Raw genomic sequence first — 19,424 nt, forward strand, 5'->3', positions numbered from 1 at the left:
AAGAGCTAGGGAGATGAAGCCTACTTGGAGTCAGCACCTCCACGGCCAAGGCAGGGTGGGTGCTGAGTCCATCATTGCAGGTAGAACAACCACTCCAGCGGGAGCACGGGATCTAGCCATGACTGAGTGACTTGGACAACTCAGAGAGCTCTCAAGATCCAGTCTTGGGTCTCTAAATGGATGAAGAGGACCGCCTAAAGGAGGTGGCTTTTCGCAGACTAAGCGCTACGCCCACAAATTGCAATCTGCATCTCCGTTGAAGTTGGCTTGTCTTGGACATTTCTTCTCCCTTCCCTTCTTCCGCCTCTCCTCCTAATTCGTCAACTGCTGAAATATCTGCCTGGTTGAAACCGCCTCCTCGCTGCGCTCTGGATTCTGTCCCCAGGTGTTGGTCTTTGTGTGGGGAAAACTTTGAGAGGAAGCGAGGGTGTTGGACAAAGAGCGGGCGAGGGAGGGCGTTTGCCAGCCGGCAGTGTGCGCCAGGAGGTGCGCGCTCTTCCCAGAGCTCCGCTCGGTACCCGATCACACTTGGTGCCCCCAACCCAGCCTTCCTAGGCCAGGAGTGGCAGGCTCTGGCCGTATCCTCGCGCCCTCGCGAGCTGAAAGAAGCCAGGCGGGAGAAGCAAAGGCAGGCGGCTGGACGTTGGAGTTGGTGGGAGGAGGCGAGCAGGAGCGCTGAGCAAAGCTGTCAAACTGCGCGCGGAGCCGGGCGCGGGGCGGGGAAAGGGAGGGGAGGGGTGGGGAGGGGAGGGGCAGGCAGCAGCCGAGAGAGAGAGCGAGCGGGCTCGCCTCGCCTGAGCAACCCCTGTCTGTCGCTGCCGCTGCCACCGCCACCGCCGCCGGCCCGGACTCGCCCGGAGCGCAGGGTGTCTGCCCCGCTGCGCGTTGCGCGCGGAGGCTCTGGCGCCCGCCGCTGAGCCCTCCAGCCTCTGCGAATCGCGCCGGCCCGCGTGGGTCCCGGCGGGCGTAAACCCACCATGCAGCTGCAGTTCCGGAGCTGGATGCTGGCCGCGCTCACCCTGCTCGTGGTCTTCCTCATCTTCGCAGACATCTCCGAGATCGAAGAAGAAATCGGGTAAATAGCTTCGCCCGGGCCCGTGCCACGAGCCCTGGCGGGATCTCTATTCCCCCTGTGCTTTTCGCCCCCCACCACATCCCGCTTTGTGTGCGCCGCGCCCCCCTGTCCCTCAGTTGGAGAGGCGGGGGTCGGTTTTGGCTGAGCTGGTGTTGTCAGGGACCCGGGACGGTTTGGGGAGCGGATGGTGCGGGCGCGGCTGCCATGGGGTGTCCCCAGGCGGGATGCACGGGCAGCCCCCAGCTTCCCCGCCTGGGGAAGCAGACTCGCCCACCCTGCCCCCTTCCCGGCGTGTCCGCGTGCAGTGTCGCCGGGGTCGAGGGAGGGCGCCGGGGAGTGTCTCAGGCGGGTGGAGGGGCCGAGAGTAGAGGGAGGCAGGAGTTTCTTTGTCTCCGGCTCGGCCGTTTTCTCGCCTTGGCAAAGTGGGCAGGGGGCGCGCGGGGATGTCTGAGCGGAGGGGAGGGGATCCCCGGGCCAGAGCAGAGGGCGGGGGCCCTGCACCCACTCCCGGGAAGGGGTATGTTCCCTGAACACACGGACACGCGCACACACACACACACACACACACACACACGCACGCACCTCCCGCCCCCCTGGATCCGAGCGTCGGGGCTGGCATTGCTAGAGATGGGGTGTGTTGGGCTGGAATGAGACCCCCACCCAGGCCTGGTTTTAGAAGCTCAGCCTGCCAACCCCAAAGAAGCCCCCAGCGACCTGGGGTTGCCGTGCGCTCGCAGCGCAGAGACAGACGTTTCAGCAAAGTCTGTACTGCCGCCCGGTGGGCTTCAGGGCCCCCAGGAGCGCAGGCTTGTTCTGGGCTCTCCCGTTGTCTTCAGAGGTGGGGACCCCCAGCTTCTCTTGGCTAGAGACTTCCTGGAGTGCGCACTAGCGGCGCGGGACGCACCCGCACCCCGTGTGTCCCAAAGGCTGAGAGTCGCGCCCCACCCCGCAGCCTCTCGATCCTCCAAAGGGAGGTGGACAGGGGAGGAACCAGCCAGGTTCTGAGGCAACATGACAGGGAGAAAGTGTAATCTCTGGGAAGGTGGTCTGTCCCTTCCTCTGTGGGATTAGTGCCGAGATAGGCGCAGTATCGCATCCCGCACCGCGTGCTCCCCTCCTTTGTCCCATTTGATATCTCATTCATTATCAACACGAATTGAGGGCCTGCCACGCTGTCAGGCACCTCAAAAAGGATATGCCATCTTGACGCCAAGATGCGAAGGTCCCCAAAGACCCTAACCTGGGGGCTGGCGCCACTTGCCTCTCTCTTTTCTCCCTGCCTCTGCCTATCTATCCCTGCAACCTCACAATTCCTTCTGTGGATTCCATTGTGCCTCAGGAACCCTTCTGTCTGGTTCTTTCTCCTCTCCATCCTGGGTTTCCCCAAGAGCTTTGAAAACTTTCACAAATGTTGTTCAGTTAATACTATACATGCCACCAGCTCCCACAAGAAGACAGAAACAAGTTACTTTTCCCATGCTTTTCACCTCAAAAACATGGTCCCAAAAGGAAATTGGTCAAGATCCAGCTCATAGAAGATGCAGTAAGGAGGTCCTTCCTCTTGGCTCCCTGGCCTCTGCCTGAGATGTGGGCTCTACCTGGCACAGATCTCCTCCTGACATTTGAGCATGTGAGACGAAAAGACCAGCAGCTGCCCATTGTTCTGTTATGAAAACATAGAAAGTACCACTTTTATGCAGGCACCCCTTGCTTATCCATTCACTGAACTTTTACACAATACTTTCTACATGCCAGGACTTTTAATTTTTTAAATGCATCAGGAGATCACTTTGCACCTAAGTTGCACTTTCCTGCCAAATGTATTGTGAAGCCTCCATTTCCACATCAAGTTGTTCTAGTAGGGTATGGAAGAACGAACCCCAAGGCCTGGGCTAAGAAAGGCATTTGCATATAAAGTATATATTTTAAAACCCAGGGATCTTCTGCTATGAATATGTCCCCTGGGACTTGTTTCATGTGATGGTCCCTACTTCTTTTTATCTTACCCCTGTCTGGTATGATCCTAGGAAAAAATTGCCAAGGAGGTCAATTTTGGCGTCTTCCTTCCCTCTGGTGCCTCTAGTCTACAGGCTGACTCTTGGCTTGGCCAGTCATCACCCAGGGCTGAGACACCACCCTCTCCTAGTCTAATGCCTTGGGCCAGTACTCTACAGGTCATGTAATTGGAACCAACACACAAGTCCCACCCACAGATGGTCATACCTATGTTTAATTCAGAGGGAAAAAGACCTATCTGGGAGTCTCCATGGTTGGGAGAGGAAAGATTTGAGACAGTGGATGAGAGATAATCCACCAGCATCTTCTCTCTGCTTACAATACAGTTTAGCACACAGCCACTTAATTAATCCTTGGAATCACCCTAACTTTGAATGATGGGGCTCAGTGCCAGTAAGTGCTCTGGCTCAGAGGCCACTGAGGGGTGTCACAGGGCTTTATCTTCTTCACCATATGCCTTTCCAGGAGACCTTGGATCCTACTCAAGTCTGTAATGTGGTTGCATCAACCCTGCCCACCTTTCCCCAACTTGCTCTTTATCTGTGCTAGAAGCATTACAAATTATCTGCCAGTGTCAGTCCCTAGAAGGCAACTATGGTTCCATAAAAGATGGCTGGGGATGTAGCTCTGAGGTAGAGCACCTATTGGTTCAATTCCCAGTATAAGTAAGTAAGTAAATAAATAAATGGTTAGTTCAGGAAGACAATGGACAGTAGAATCTTGTGATCCATTAGGCAGGAAGGGAATACAGAAGGAACCAGATTTGGGGTAAATTTTCCAAAGACTAAGGAATGAAAAGTGAAAGAAGAAAGCAAATTATGTATGTATTGTCTGGAGGAATAAAACTGAGATCCACTTTTTTTTTTTTTTTGAAGCTTTTGATTCCCTGTCTTATAAAATGAGGCTTTTGATGTGGTGCCCCTAGAGGTCCTGTTCTGCCCAAGGAATCATATGCAGTGTGGCAAGGGGCAAGGCTTTCTTTGAGCAGCTTTTTCTGAGAGATACATCTCTTTTCCTAAGTGATTATTTTGAAAGTTCCTCTTCTGATTTTCTTACTGTTATGCAGCTGAGATGAATGGGAAAGGGAAGTGTAGAAAGACAGGTTCTCTGCAAAGCACCCAGAGAGTTCTGCTAGGGTGCCAGGAAGCAAATTCAAGTTCTTATTCAGAAACTGGGTGGGGCTTTGGTGAAACAGCCCCTGATCAACACATGTAGGCTCCCAAGTTTTAGAATCAGTTGGATCAAGTTGTAAGCTGAACTGTCCTTCTGGTAGTCCCCTGGGCTTTTGTCTTGAGTTTAACCTTCATGAGCAGGTGTCATTGTGTTACTGTGGTATCCCCAGAACTGGCACACAGAAGGCATTCAATGTTGGATAAATATCTTCCCGGAATCTGGTGCTGTGTTGGGTACACACAGCCTCCAGAAGCGAGGCTGAGACTCAAAGATCCCTAGGCTAGGAAGGATTCCTCTTAAGGAAACCTCCCCTCTTATTATCAGTTAGGGTTAACTTGACCCTGAGCTGTAACATCACTTATCCAAGATCCCACCCTGATTGCAAAGCAGGTCTGTACAGGTCTCTTCTTTTGTAACCCAATACACTAGTTTTCATAGTGTAATTCATAAAAGAGTTTTAATACTCTGGTTAAAGAAGAAATGAGTAGCTAATAATAATACTAATAGCAATCATGACAATGATGAAGGTGATGATGATGGTTAGCACAAATTGAGTGCTTGCTGTGAGCCAAGAGCTATTCCAAGTGCTTCATAGACACTAACATGTTTTATCCTTTAGGCAATGGCCAGTAACAAGTGACACCAAAAACTACCATTTGTTGAACTCAATGTGCCTGGCACTGTGCTAATTACTTTGAAATGCTAATTAACTGAATCCTCTCCAAACCCCTTTAAACTAAGTACTGTTTCTATCCCCAGTTTATCAATAAGGAAACAGAGACTCAGAGAGATTGTTTCACCTCTCTTTATCTTATGATAAATCAAATGCTTGCTCCTAGCTCAATAGAGATCAAAGCCCATCCCCTTGACCATCATACTAGACTGCTGGGTCCTCTGAATCATTTTTTCCCCTGGGCTTCTTAACTCCCTCCCCGGGATTCTTGCAAAGGCCCAGAGTTTTCCTAAAAGGCAGAGCTGGCATTAATAATTCCCCGTAAGTAACTTAGGAAGAGGGAGGATGAAAAAGGAGACTTGAACAAGAACTCAGGGCTGGTCATCCCAAGATGTCCATCTGGTTCAAGCAAACTCAGCACCTTGTTAGAGGACAGAATGACATTTAACCCATCCTGCCATTCAAGGCCACCTGTCGTGGGCCTGTGTATCTCAGACTCACAGGCAGAACCTTGGAGTTCTGCAGGCAGTTCAGGATTCTGGAGGCAGAATCTTGTGGAGGAGGGAAATCTCCCATTCCATTTCAAACCTGATTCTGATTTCAGTTGAACAGGCCTTCACACCCCTACATGCCATGTGATTGGACACCTGGAGCATGGGTGGTAGTGAAGACCTTTAACAACTGATTCCTCTCTGGCACCCATCTGTTACAAAGGAATCTGACCAGTCAAATTTGATGCCATCTAGCAGCCAGGGTTCCTAGTGCATGTCAAGCCCTGCAGTAGATCAGAGGGACTAGCTCTGATCATCAGCTGTGACTACATTTATGAGCAAGTGGCAACTGCTGCCATCAGCTGAGAGTGAGTTGAGGTGCACCACTTCGTGGGTGAGTCCCAGTGGATAAGAAAGAGTATAACCTTGAGCAGTTGCAGTGGGGCCCTCTGCAAGGAGAAGACATGTCTGCTCAAGGTAATTCAATTTTTTTGAAGCCCATTTTTTTTTCTCCCACATTTTGGTATACTTCATTCCAATACAAACATGATTGGAGGATAAAATAGGAGAGAAAGAAGGTCTGGTTTTAACTCACTTGCTCCAAGTCTTTGTTGCCAACTGTTCCTAGCATCAAATTTAAATTGTAAATAGATATCCATCTTAGAAACCAATTCAGCACTCAGGGCCTCTTTCCCCTGTAAAGCAGGGTTGCTAGGTTTTAAACTTGTTTAGGTTTTACAAATTGAAAATGTTGTAAATTGCAAGTTATGAATACTTTTCAGAGAGAGTAGAATTCTAGAAAGGCTCTCGTTGCTGTTAGCAGGCATAACAAAGCCATAACCTAGCACTCTGCTCTCCTTTTAGCCTCCTTGGGCTCTACACATTCAGTAGTAGGTGCCTTTCTCCAGGGAATACCATGACTGCATACCTCTGTGCCTTTGCATATGCTCATTCTCCTTTCTGAAATACCTTCCTTGCACACTATTTTTTCTGCCATTCCCGCCCCAACCCACACTGCCCACACTGACTCCTCCTTCAAGACTAAGTCTAGCACCACCTCCTCTGCAGAGCATTCCCAGTCCATCCTTTCCTCGGACAGTTGATTACCCCTCCTATGCGCACCCTTAGCATCAACATCATGCCAGCATCCTATGGATATGGAATTCACAGTTATTTATCCCTAATCCCCATCCGCTGGTGATAAGTATGGTTTAGACAATGAAGTACAGAACATATTTTTTGAATGAACAAACTAGGGCTTAGGGTATAGAAAACACATCCAGTGAGCCTCTCAGCCCCTAAAGGTTTGTATTATTCAACTAACAGTCCAACAGCCCCCACTTGGTCAGAAAGCCACTGCTTTCCCCATGGGTCCAAGATGAGACCCATCTCGCTGCAGCAATGTTCACTGTCTTGGAATGCAGGGGGGGGGGCAGGCCAATGGACAGGAAAGCCCTTTTTTACTTTGAGAAAGGGGAGCATCCGGTGGTATGTCTGCCCACTGCCAGTTCAGATGAAAAGGCAAAGATGTGGAACCCGGATTCCAAGCTTCTGCTCAGCTGTTTGCTGTCCAGAGAACACTTTCAGGCCCTGCCACTTTCTGGCGTGCCACCGTGGCTGGCCTCTCCTTCTGCCAGGAGAGCAAGTGACAGCTCTGTCTTTATTATCTTAGGGACTTCCATACCAACATTGGAGCAAACCAGAACTCGGGGCCAGCTGTTTCTGGGCTGGGCCCCCAGGAAGGAGGCTGGAAATGGAGACATGGTAAAGAGTGCGGTGCAGTGGACATGTGTCATCTCCGAGACGAGATGCTCTGTATTAAACACTTCAAGCAGGGTTTTTATTTTAAAACACTGGTCAAATCAGAGAATCGTAATGAGGGGGTCAAGGCTTGGGGCAGCCGTGTGGATCCTAGATAAGCCCGGCAGGATCAGATCTCTCAGCTGCCTCAAACAAAAATGAGTTAGGCAGACAGATGGCAGGATGCACCGGACATGAACGCCACCAGCCGGGTGAGTCAGGTGGCTGTCTCCTGCCAGGGAGTGGGGACAGGTCCCTCCAGAGACACATACCAGGGTGAGGCACAGTCCCCTGTGGCTGATGACTGCCAGTCTGGGGCTTGCTTGCTGTCTCTCTGGTGCTGAGGCTTGTCCTTAAGTGCTGAGATTAGTCACTCTCCTGGGTGGCAGCTGGGCTGGTTTTAAATTCTCCCCAGTCGCCTGCAATTCCTCACCCAGCTAGGAAGCGGCCGGCCGGGTGTCCTGACAGGACCTGTTTGTCCCTGCGTTTTCTCAGCTTCAGCAGTCACTGACTTCACGGTGGTGCTGGGAGAAGGACTCCAACCAGAGAAAACAGCAGCCCTGACACCACAGGAGTGGACACATTGGCAGGTGTGGCTCCTCCCGACAAAGTTGAGAGCACTCGGGGCCTGATTCCTTCCCCTGGGAATTCCAGGATCCCGCCTTGCTGAGTGGGTGTGCACTGCTATTCCAGAACTGCTCGGCAACAGTGACACTCCTCTCTGTCAAGGGGTTTCCCCAGCACTTTCTTGTGATTGGAGGAACCCAGAAGGACTCAGCTCTGTTTCCTGGTCCTTTCTTAAGGATCAGGGCTGCAATTCCACCTTCTGAAGCCTCTCAGTTGGTGGCTGAAACGATCCCCAGGACAGTGGCTCCCAAATGCTGATGTGCAGACAGGTGGTGATCCAGAAGGAAAAGAGAAAGAAAGAAGAAAAGGCACAATGTAGTCAAGACCATAGTTGCTTGCTGTCATTGCAGAGAAGAACGGTTACATTCTGAGACATTGTTCTTTGTTTCCTTTTGGATACTACCATGACCTTTCTTTTAAACTATCATATTTTTCTTTAGCAGAAGAGGTTGATACCCCATGTCTCCCAGTCCCAAAATTTTGGAAATGCTACTAGTTGTTGAAGTCTAATAGTCTGAGATCTGGGTATACAGGATCCACTGAGGGGGTCACTTTGGGAGACACAGCCACACACTTCACAGTTCTCTGCTAGGGAGGCTGATGCCAGGCGAGAATTACAAGTTATTTTTGTTTCTGCTACGTGCCTAATGATATTCTAAGCACTTCAGCCATATTTGTACCTGTAATCCTCCCAATAATCCAGTGAGGTTATTATCTCTATTATGCAGATGAGGAAACTGAGGCACAGAGCAGTTAAATAACTTGGCCAACATTACAGTAGCTAATAAGGTCAGGACTAGGATTTGAACCAAGGCTCCGGAGAACAAGGAGAACTATCCAAAAATGATATATTAAGTGACATGCACTAGGGAAAATATAAGTGCTCATATTTCCAAAAGATAAACCTTGGAAATGCAGTGGTCCTTGGGAGAGAGGAATCTGGATGCAGCAGAGCTGAAGGAGAAGTTCAGGGACAGTATGCCAGGCTGTAATGGGATATGGCAGCTGGAAAGATCAATACAATTTGGAGATGCCAGCTCTGAAACACCTTAATGTGGAATGGTGGGGGGCGGGGGGCGACACCACTCTGCCCCTGCCTCTCCTCCAGCCACTTCCTTGCCTCCAGCAAGTCTCATCAGAGTGGCTCTGGAGCGTGGCATTTGTTTGACCATCTTATTACCAGAGAGAAAGACACACATTGAGAGAAGAGAAAAACAACACACATGATTAAGGCCTGGAGGAATATTTTTCTGGGGAAAAACAGAGGGCTGGTGCTGTCAGCTTCTCCAGGCCAGCGGAGCCTGGTGAGGAAAGAAGAAAGGAAGGAAGTCCTGGAGGTGGGGGATGGGCTTCATCCAGGGGGTCCCATTTCCTACAGTCTGACAACATTCTGCTGAGAGCTGACGCCAGTCATCTCACTTAATCCTGCCGCCCACACTGTTTGCCCACTTGCAGACTAGGAAATGGAAGCTCAGAGAGGTCCAGGACTTGCTAAGGTCACACAGCTAGTAAAGGAGGAGTTGGGATTCCAACCAGATTTGCCAGCCCAGGGCATACTGCTCTTAACCACTTTTTGTACTGAAGGGTTTTGGATGCCCCTCTGGACTCCCTATATTCTATTTCATTCTCTGTACCACACAGAGCTTGTAAAAAGATGCTAGGAACGTTAGAAACTAGAGAGAAGCCTCACAGAGGAGAGATGGCCTCCCAACCCAATGGCAGCCACAATGGGGAGGAAAGGGCAGACGCACCTGGACTCTGCCGGTGAAGCACAAGTGCTCGCTATTAGGTTTCCTCATCTCTGATTTCTAGAATGAGAACATTGGCTGCACTCAGAAGAGTGATACCCAGCATAATTCACACCTTCTTTCTTGGTAAATGAAGGTGGGAGGCGAAAGATGTCTAGAGAAAATGAGCTGGTAAGAGGATAGGGCAGTGACTTCTGTTTGCTAATTCCTATAAGCAGAAAAGGAACTGCTCCTACTGCACCTCTGAGGTTCCCCAAATTTAGTGACTTGACTTTAAGTGGATTCTGGATGATGCTCAAACTGTGCTCTAATCAAAACGTTTAGTTCCCAAGAGAGGCAAAGAGAAGGGCAAGAGAGAAGCAACCTCCATGCTCTGTCCAGGCCTGGGTGTGCAGACAGCTTTCCAAAGAAGGATCCATGGTGACCAGCCTTGATGGTGGAGCCAGCTCAGTCCCCACAGCCCCTCTCTCAGACTGCCAGTGCTGCCCACCCCAGCTCTGACCCCCAGCAGTGTCAGAATGAGTCAGGTCTCACATACGCCTTTCCCACTGCCATCCTGAGGCCTGACTTCCATCTCTGAGGACTAAGTTCTCCCTGGAAACCTACTCACTGCTCATGATTCAGGACATTGGACCTCACCTCTGGAGCAGCTGGGAGCTCCTATTGGAAGATCACAGCTCTAATCTCTTTGTGTGTCTCACCTTTCTGAACCTCAGTTTCCTCATCTGCGTGATGGATGAATAGTATCCAACTCAGTGCTCTGAGGATTCAATAAAACACAAATAATGGGAATATAAAATGGTCCTACTCTGGAAAATAGTTCCTTAAAAAAACTGTGTTAGAATTGATATACCATTTAACCCAGCAATCCTACCTCTCTGGGTCTATATCCAAAAATAATTGAAAACAGAGATTCCAACAGCAGCATCACTCACGATAACCAAAAGGTGGGAGCAACCCAAGCGTCCTTTAACAGATGAATGGGTAAGTGAAATGTGGTCTATAGATACAATGGATTATTATTCAGCCTTAAAAACGAAGGAGATTCTGACACATGCTGTAGCGGGGATCAGCCTTGAGGACATTATGCTAAGTGAAATAAGCCAGGCACAAAGGACAAATAAGATATCATTCCACTTACATGAGGTACCTAGAGGAGTCAAATTCACAGAGACAGAAAACGGAATGATGGTTGCCAGGGCTGGTGGGAAGAGGGGCTGGGGAGCTAGTGTTAAATGGGTATAAAGCTTCAGTTTTGCAACACGAAGAGAGTTCTGGAGATGAATAGTAGCCATGGCCACACAACAACATGCATGTACTTAACTCCACAGGACCGCACACTTCATAATGTGCAAGATAGCAGATTTTAAGTTATGTGTATTTTGCCACAGTTTTTAAAAACACACACAAATGAAAAGCAGCCAGAAGAATGCCCGCCAGGCACTCGAGATGTGTGGATTTATTTTGAGAGCACAGTTGTGGTTTAACAAAGCAACATCAATGTGAGTATTATTTAATTTTTAAAATAATATAGTAGAGAGGGAATGGAGGGAGGCAAAGAGGGAGTGACAGAGACACAGAATTAGAAAACACACGATTACTTTGTGTTGTTTGTATGTACTTACTGGAGAGGGCCCAAATACCCATCACCTGGGATTTAGGATTGTGGAAAGTGCAAACATGTACTTTTTTGTGGTCCCTCTGTAAGTAATTGCTGGTCTGCCTGCTTAAATTTGGTGGGGCTGAGGGAGCACGAGTTCTCATAAAAGCCTAAAAGCACAGAATGAGGGGGGAGGAGGCAGGGAGGCCTAGGCCAGTGATGCCCAGACCCTCCACCCCTAGGTCTATCTTCTTACTCTCCCTTTCCATGTCACCCACAGAGGGTAGCCTCAAAACCATTTGGAGCTCAAGATTGAACCTGAAAAGAGAATCTCAGGATACTAATTCTGGGAAAAAGCTGGGATCCTTTGAGGTTGAAGCTGCACAGTTCCTGCAAGAGGGCAGGAGTGAGAAGGGGATGTGGACTCCAAAAGGCATGAAGTCCCTAAGATGGCACTCAAGCTAGAAAGAGCACCAGAATTGCCCCCAGAAGTTGCATCTGGAACAAGTTCCAGGTGATGCTAATATGGCTGGGCCTTTTGAGGGCCACACCTTGATGACCACTAGGACAGAGGTTTCTCACTCAAAGTGTGGTCCTCAGACCAGCAGCATGGGTGTCCTGTGGTTTTGTAGACATGCTGGATCTCATGCCTTATCCCAGACCAAGGCCTGCAGAGTCAGAAGCTGCATTGTAACAAGATCCCAGGCAATAGGTAGGCACATCCTGCTGGCAGGAATGCAGTCATGCACCACATACGATGTTTCCCTGAACCCCATACTGTATACCCCATGGTGTTCCCATAAGATTACTGTAGAAACTGAAAAATTCTTATCACCTAGATCTTTTGCGTACCGTTTCTATGTTTAGATATATACCGTTATGTTACAGCTGCTTATAGTATTCAGGACAGTAGCATGCTGTACAGGTTTGTAACCTAGGAGCCAGAGACTAGAACATATAGCATCTGCGGGCTACACCATCAAGGTTTGTGAGTATGCGCTGATGTTCACATGATGACAAAGTCTCCCAGTGATGCCTTTCTCAGGACATATCCCCATTATCAGATGACACATGACGGTAATTGCTTTCTCTGCCTTCAGCAGCACCCCTGCCCCGGTCAGTGACCCTGGCCCTTTTCACCAGGGGAAACTTGTCCTTGTATCTCCATTGCCCACCACAGAGTTGTCCTCTAGTGACCCTCAAATGGATGTCAGAAAAAAGAATAATCACTTTTATTACAGCCTGTGGGGTTCCCATGTGTGTCTCAGGAGCTCTTTAGATATTATTTCACAGATTTATTTATTTAGGTATTAGGGATTGAACCCAGGGGCACTTCACCACTGAGCCACATCCTCAGTCCTTTCTATTTTTTATTTTGAGACAGTGTCTTGCCAAGTTTCTGAGGCTGACCTTGAACTTAATAATCCTCTTTCCTTAGCCTCCTACATTGCTGGGATTACACACCTGTTTTTTTTCACACATTTATTATTAATGTATGAAACCCCTTTTATGGACAGGCAAACTAAGACTTAGGGAAAGAAACTGCTTCATAAACACAGAGAAAGTTCCTGAATGTTTTTGAGGTCTAGCTGCCTGTGTTCCTAAATGCTGGGGTTTAGCCATGTGGACTAACCTGCTCCCTAACTTTATCCTCCAAAATGAGACTAGAGCCACGGAGTTTATAAGACAAGGAGAAATTTTAACCAAGAGTTGAACTTTTTTTTACTAAATGAGTCTAAGGAGGCTGAAGTGTGTCCGGAAACAGCCTTGACCCAGGTTTGCAGCACCTGATGGAAATTTCTAGAGAATCTGGGCAGCAAAGTACTCCTCAGCTGTGTCATTAAACATCCTCGTGAGCCCGCTGGGCTGTGATCATTCACACAGAAAACGGCCTCACTTCACAGTTGGCACACACGACAACAGATCCCCAGACTTCTGGGGGCTCCTGAGTGGGTCTGGTGGCCTGCCCAGACTCCGCCATCAGTTCTACAGAGCTACGGAGTTGAGTGGGGAGAACTTTGGGGGAGATGGAAGGAGTATGGGGAGCCTTTTAAAACCCATCTGCTCTTCCAGATAAAAGGGAGCCTCTGTGTAGGCTGGCAGCCAAGAATTTAATTGTATTTATTCTTGCTATTACCTTCTATTTAGGGCAAGGGATATTGGTATTCTATTTATGGTCGTGATATAAAGATGCCTTTGTGATAGATTAATTTAAGTTTTTAAGTGAGTCAATTTAAAGACAAGTATTAAGTCAATAAAGTTGAGCTAGCAAAACCCAGGAAGGTAGAGTGGGAAAATGCATGAAGTTCATGCACAAATGGGCCAGGCTGTTTTCTTTCCCAGGACCCTGTCCACTCTGATGGTAGCAATGCCATAACACTCCTTGCAAAACTTCTGTGGAGAGTGGAATTATTGATGGAGTTAATCCTCCAAAAAGGTACCTAGTTACAGAATCGGCTGATCACCGTTCTTTGGAAAATTTTTCAATATACAACAAAAGAATCCTCCAATGAAACAATCTTGTGGGTGAGATGGAGTGTGCCACCACCCCTCCAGGAGGCAAGTGGGCCTAAATCATCCTGCCAAAAGGAAAGGATGATTTAGGTCCAAAAGGACCTCCACACCCTGCCACACCACCAGGTCAGACCCCTATCTTACATTCTTCTGGAGTGCCACCTTTCTCTTGGGCACTGCTGATTTGTTGCATGGGGTCTTTCTGCCCACCAGATTGTAGCTCACCGAGAGCTAGTACCATTTCAGATGTGTGCCATGTTGGGCTTCCAGTTCCTTACAGGCAGATGCTCATTTAGAAAACCAAGGAAAGAAAGGAGGAAGAGCTGGGAAAGAAGGAGAGTTAGTTCCTTAGGAAGACTAAGAAAGTCCTCTTATATTGGGGGATCATTTACATATTTCTCTTCATGGCCAAAGAGAGGAAATTGTTATGGGGCATTGTCTGGCTCCCAGCAATGGTCTGATTTGAGATCCATGGAATTCGGTCTTATTTATACATGAAGCCCACTTTCCCTTCCCCGATTCCCTGAAGAAAGACCAGCCCACTGTTTAAGTAAGTATTCCTGGCAGGCTGATTCATGATCACATACAGGCTTCATACACAGAAACCAGAGGACTGGAGGGATGTGGCCAGAATTGGGAATCAGGCTTGCTGGCTCCTGGCAGGCTGCGATCTAGCTGATAACAGGGAGATTAATAAGGGTCTGCAACCTCCTCAGTCCTGTAGCATGGAAGAGGGTTTTTAAATCAATGCTAGCCCGGCTGGCTTAATGGTACCTAATCTTACCTTTTGAAGCTCAGACATTTGGGAGTTGAGATCAATTGAGATAAAATAAAGTAAGATGTGTTGACTTTTAGATTTTTAGTCTTCATCAGAGTTGCATTGTGCAGTGTTGTTTTTATTTTTCTGTCTTGGAAATAGGTGGAGATTAGCGATTAGCCTCGTTCTGTCTGGATGAGTGGTGCTGTTTTTGTTTTCATATTCTCTCTCTCTCTCTCTCTCTCTCTCTCTCTCTCTCTCTCTCTCTCTCTCTCTCTCCATCTTCCATTAGATGGTTTTTATTCAAGGGAAGGATCCATTTCTGTCCTGTTCATCTTTGTAGATCCAGTGCTTGGCTTCTGTAAATGCTCAGTAACTATTTCCCAAACCAGCATTTCAGCAAAACCAGCACAGACAATGGGGCATGATCCAGTCTGCTGGAAAAACCAATTTGTTCCTGATTAGGTGTGGAAACAGCAGTCTTAGAGGGCACTCATGGTGCCCCGGGAGGAAAGCGTCAGGAGAGCTCCCAGTCCTGGTTTCTGTGACAATTGTCCTGAGCTTCATGCCATCATGACAAAGTTGTGTGAGTGATAAGCATCTGCTTCCCTACCCACAGGTGCCCATAAGCCCTGTGCTAGAGATTGGGGACACTCAAAGACAGATACTGCACAGGTAGGGTGCTCGAGGAAAATGCAGAGTCTTTGTGTGATGGGGGACAGAGTCTTTGTGTGATGGTGAGGTATGTGTCTGGAGGTGAGAGACCATAGCTCTGGGCTTTGGTTGTGGACTTGTCACAACCAAAAGGGTCAGCAGCCCCTTACCTCTCTGGGCCTCAGTCTCCCCATCTGCAAAACACAGCTTAGACATTCCCGCAGGGTCTTCAGCTCTGATGCCTCTTCACTGGGTCACCATCCCAGTGAGTCTCCCTGTGGAGTGGGGTCTAAATTCATTAGAAATAACTCATCCTCTTGCAATGCCTCTAAATTCCTTGCCCTATCATTTTAGACCAGGGCAATAAATAGGTACTAGTCTATTTTCACCTACCACCTGCTCTTCCTGAGTACTAAAAGTGAAGAGGAAAGACAAACATGCCAAACATCTGCTTCAGGTCAGGATATTCTCACATCTCATATTCTCACATCTCTGTGAAACCACTTGATAAATTTGCAAGAGGGGGTCACTAGCATTGTTATTCCCCCACCACTGAGAACTGCTTGGAGAATCATTATATTACAGCAAGATTGGTGTTCTGGATAAATTATGCTCAATATACCATGTTTTAGAAAAGCACATGAGTGTGTGTAACTAGATGTAGCAACGCTATTATCAAACATAACTAAGCTTGGTGTCTGGGGAAGCCTTGTTCATTTAGCTATCAGGAAAGTGCATCATCACCAGCAAATATCTTGTGTGTCTGGTGTGTCAGCCTAGTAGTGGTCCCCGGCCTCTGTGTGAAATTGCCATTTAATGAAAACAAAAAATGACAAGTTTGTGCTCAGAGTTCTGATCATTTGTACTACAGGCTCTCCAAGCAAGAGCCCCCACTGGGGACTTTGAACTACAGGGATACTTCTAGAATAGGTGAAATCAGGCTGGGAGTTGAAGAAAGGGTCCAAGGACTTATCTGGGAAAAGAATGAAGCTGGTGATCCAGGTAGGAAGAATGGCCAGAACCAAGGAATTACCTGTGGACTGGGAGCTGCTCTTGTGTTTGTGTCAAGAGAGGTTTGAAAAGATCTTGAGGTGGAGGAAAAGAAGACAGGAAGAGGACTCCAAGCCAGGATGTCAGGTGCTAAAAAACTTGGATTTGGGGAGATGTTTTTGGTTTAACTTTGGGTGTGAAGACTTCTAAATGGTCTCTAATGAAGTTTCAGGTGATCCATGAACTCTTGGAAACTATAGGCATTTTTCTTCAAATTTATGCATTAGAAGATTCATAAATTTGAAAAGATTCTTAAGGGAAGGATTGTGTGCTTAAGACAAGCTGCTATGGACAATTTGAACCCTAGAAATGATTTGAATAAGCCATGAGCAGAAAAGGCTCAAGTTACTGGTAAGGGCAGAAACGAGGAAGACCACCCACATCACCCAGAGTCTGGGCCAGTGTGGTATCTATCAATGGAAAGGCAGAGAGAGTTAGGGTTTTGTGGTTACACAAAAGAATGACAATGCTCCAACACTCTTGGGACTATCAATAATGCCTGAATTCTTGAAGCCACTTTTTGGAGAGATAGTTGTTGAAGCAGTTAATGTAGACAAAGTCCCTATAATAGCAAAAGCTTCAATGTTACGCCTTGGTCTTTGCTGTCCTTCAAAGAGTTGGAAGCAGAAACTATGGAGAAGGATAGTTAAAGAAATGAGAGGCCAGAGCTGGGAGCAAGAAAGGCGAGTGCTCCTGGCAGGCAGGCCCTCGAGGAGGATGCTCAAGGATCATTGAGCTCGATACTCGGCTGGTTCCTGGTGACATTTGGGAGACCTCTTTCTTTAGAATGTTAAGGTGAGATGAAATTCTAAAGATAGGTCCCCGGATCAAGGAGGACAATGAGAATAGTCTGAAAGGAAGGAGATGCAAGTCAGGGGTGGAGGCAGGCCAGAGAATATTCTGCTAATACAAGAATTTATTTATAAAACTAAGGTAAAGAAAACCACAAGGGATAGCAGGGGAGGGGGAGAGGTTCTCTGGCAAAGCCACAATCTTGAAAGCAAAATAGGACCAATGAACAGGGGTGGGACGGGGATGAGGAGGAATAAAGGTTCAGATACTGTTAAGGTTCAAATATGTAGTATCCCCAGAAAGCTCCCGGTGTGAGAAAACCCAAGAACATTTAGAGGTAAAATGATTAGATCATGGGAGTTGTGACCTAATCCATGGATTGATCCACTGATGTGGATTCACTGGGCAGTAACTGTCGGTGGGTAGGGTATGGCTGGTGGAGGTAGGTACTGGGGGCATGCCTTTGGGGTTTATATTTTGACCTGGTGAGCTTCTCTCTGCTTCTTTGTTGCCATGTCTCCAGCAGCTTTTCTCCACCCTGCCCCTATGCCATGCCCTTCTGCCATGATGTTCTGCCTCGCATTGGGCCCAGAGCTAAGGCGTTGACCATCTATAGACTGAGACCTCCAAAACTGTGAGCCAAAGTCAACCTTTCCTCCTCTACTTTGTTTTTGCCAGGTCTGTTGATAAAAAGCTCACTAAAACAGACAATGAGAATAGTCTGGGGTATGGAGAGGCCAGAAATAACCATGAATTTTAAAGAAAGAAGGATCCGGATCCACCAATCCATCTGGCTCCCACTTGCCTTCAGGGTAGTGGCCCTGCAAAGCCCTCTGCCTGAGGCTCTGCCTATGGTGCTTTGCAAGGCTGGCTCCCCATCATCCTTTAGAGTTCTGACAAATGCCACCTCCTAAAAGAGCCCTTCGGCTTCATTCCTGAGCCTGCCCTTGGTGTGTTATCTGTCTCCTCTCACTGCTGCCCATGTGTTTTCTTCTTAGCACCACCCAAGGAATGGGTAAGTGGGAAGGTATTTATAGTTCTGTTCCTTGCTAGAGTTTTTTGTCCTTGTGTGTGCAAGTACACATGTGTGTGTACACACGAGGGTGCGTGTTCTGTTTCCAAATTCCAATTTTTATCCTCTTTAAACAAGACACTGTCTGCATCCCCACTGTGACCCCTGCGCCTATCACACAGTAGGTACTCAGTAAGTGCACATTAATTGGATCAAAAATAAGGGAAGAAAGAGAAACTCAGCTATAACTGAGAGTTTTAATAAGAACAATAATTAAAAATACACTTAAGATCAGAATAGCACCTGCTAAGCTGTATTCATTACCTCTCACTTTTCACAGTTTACTCATTTTAAGGAGGAAGGAAATTCCTCTTTGCATACTGTTTGTTGAGGTGGCACTAGGGATCACACCAAAGCGCTTGTTCTTTTTTGCTACCTCATTTTTTTTTTTTAACAGTATTGTATCAAAGAGGCATTTCTGTCAAGAAAACAGAGTGGGGAAAGAGGATTTCATTCTCCCCCCCCCCACCAAGTGGTGGGTGGTTTCCTTCCATCTTTGCCCCACGTTTTCCCAAAGCACCACCTGCTTCAAATGTGCCTGTTGTAAAGTCCACCCCACGCCAGAGTTTTTAGAGGAACATATTATCTGTCCGGCAAAGCAGGGTTAAATCTCTCATCCTTTTTGCAGTCTGCTATGTTCAGGTGGAGAAGTCAGCAGGATAAGAATTCTCCTTGCTTCTGGATAATTTTAAACTCCAAAGAATGGCAGCCCCTCACCTCTCTGGCTTCACTCCAGCCTTCTTTCCTGAAATTTTCTACAGAGAACTGGTGGATGGAAGGAGATCTGAGAAGAGGGTGAAGCTCTGAAGCCGCTCTGGATATGAAACCTTCCATGATACCTTGAGCCATTAGGCCTAGGGCACCATCTAGAGTCCAGCCCAGACCCTGGAAGCGAAGAGGCCTTTTATGGGTTAGATGTGAGGTGCCCCCCAAAAGCTCGTGTGTTTGGCAATGCAAGGAAATTAGAGGTGAAATTATTGGGTTACGAGAGCCTTCATATAATCAGAGCATTAATTCCCTAATAGGCGGTTGCTGTAGGCAGGTAGGATGTGGCTGGAGGAGGTAGCTCATTGGGGGCGTGGCTTTGGAGTATGTATTTTGGGAGCTGAGCTTCCTGGTGGCCATGTCCTGAGCACTTTCCTCTACTACACTCTTCTGCCATGATGTTCTCCCTCACCTAAGGCACAGAGCAACGGAATTGGTCGTCTTTGGACTGAGACCTCTGAAACCATGAGCCCCAGATAAACCTTTTCTCCTCTAAAATTGTTCTTTTCAGGTCTTTTGGTCACAGTGGCTAAAAAGCTGACTGAAATAAGGCCTCTGACTTAGATATCCCCTTCAGGCCCAGCCCACCTGGGGGATCTGTGCTGATACTCAGGGCA

The 19,424-nt window shown here is 47.9% G+C and overlaps 1 protein-coding gene across 1 annotated transcript in view; it reads left to right on the forward strand.

The window, feature by feature from the left end:
- Positions 1-768: 768 nt before the first annotated feature.
- The window catches only part of St8sia2 (ST8 alpha-N-acetyl-neuraminide alpha-2,8-sialyltransferase 2), a 71,008-nt gene continuing 52,352 nt past the window's right edge, over positions 769-19,424 (forward strand). The window contains exon 1 of the mRNA XM_078051218.1: positions 769-1,075. Coding sequence (XP_077907344.1) covers positions 978-1,075 — 98 coding nt within the window. The 5' untranslated portion in view covers positions 769-977. The remainder of the gene's footprint in view (positions 1,076-19,424) is intronic.

This window comes from Ictidomys tridecemlineatus, chromosome 5, assembly GCF_052094955.1.
Source record: "Ictidomys tridecemlineatus isolate mIctTri1 chromosome 5, mIctTri1.hap1, whole genome shotgun sequence".
Taxonomy (NCBI): Eukaryota; Metazoa; Chordata; class Mammalia; order Rodentia; family Sciuridae; genus Ictidomys; species Ictidomys tridecemlineatus.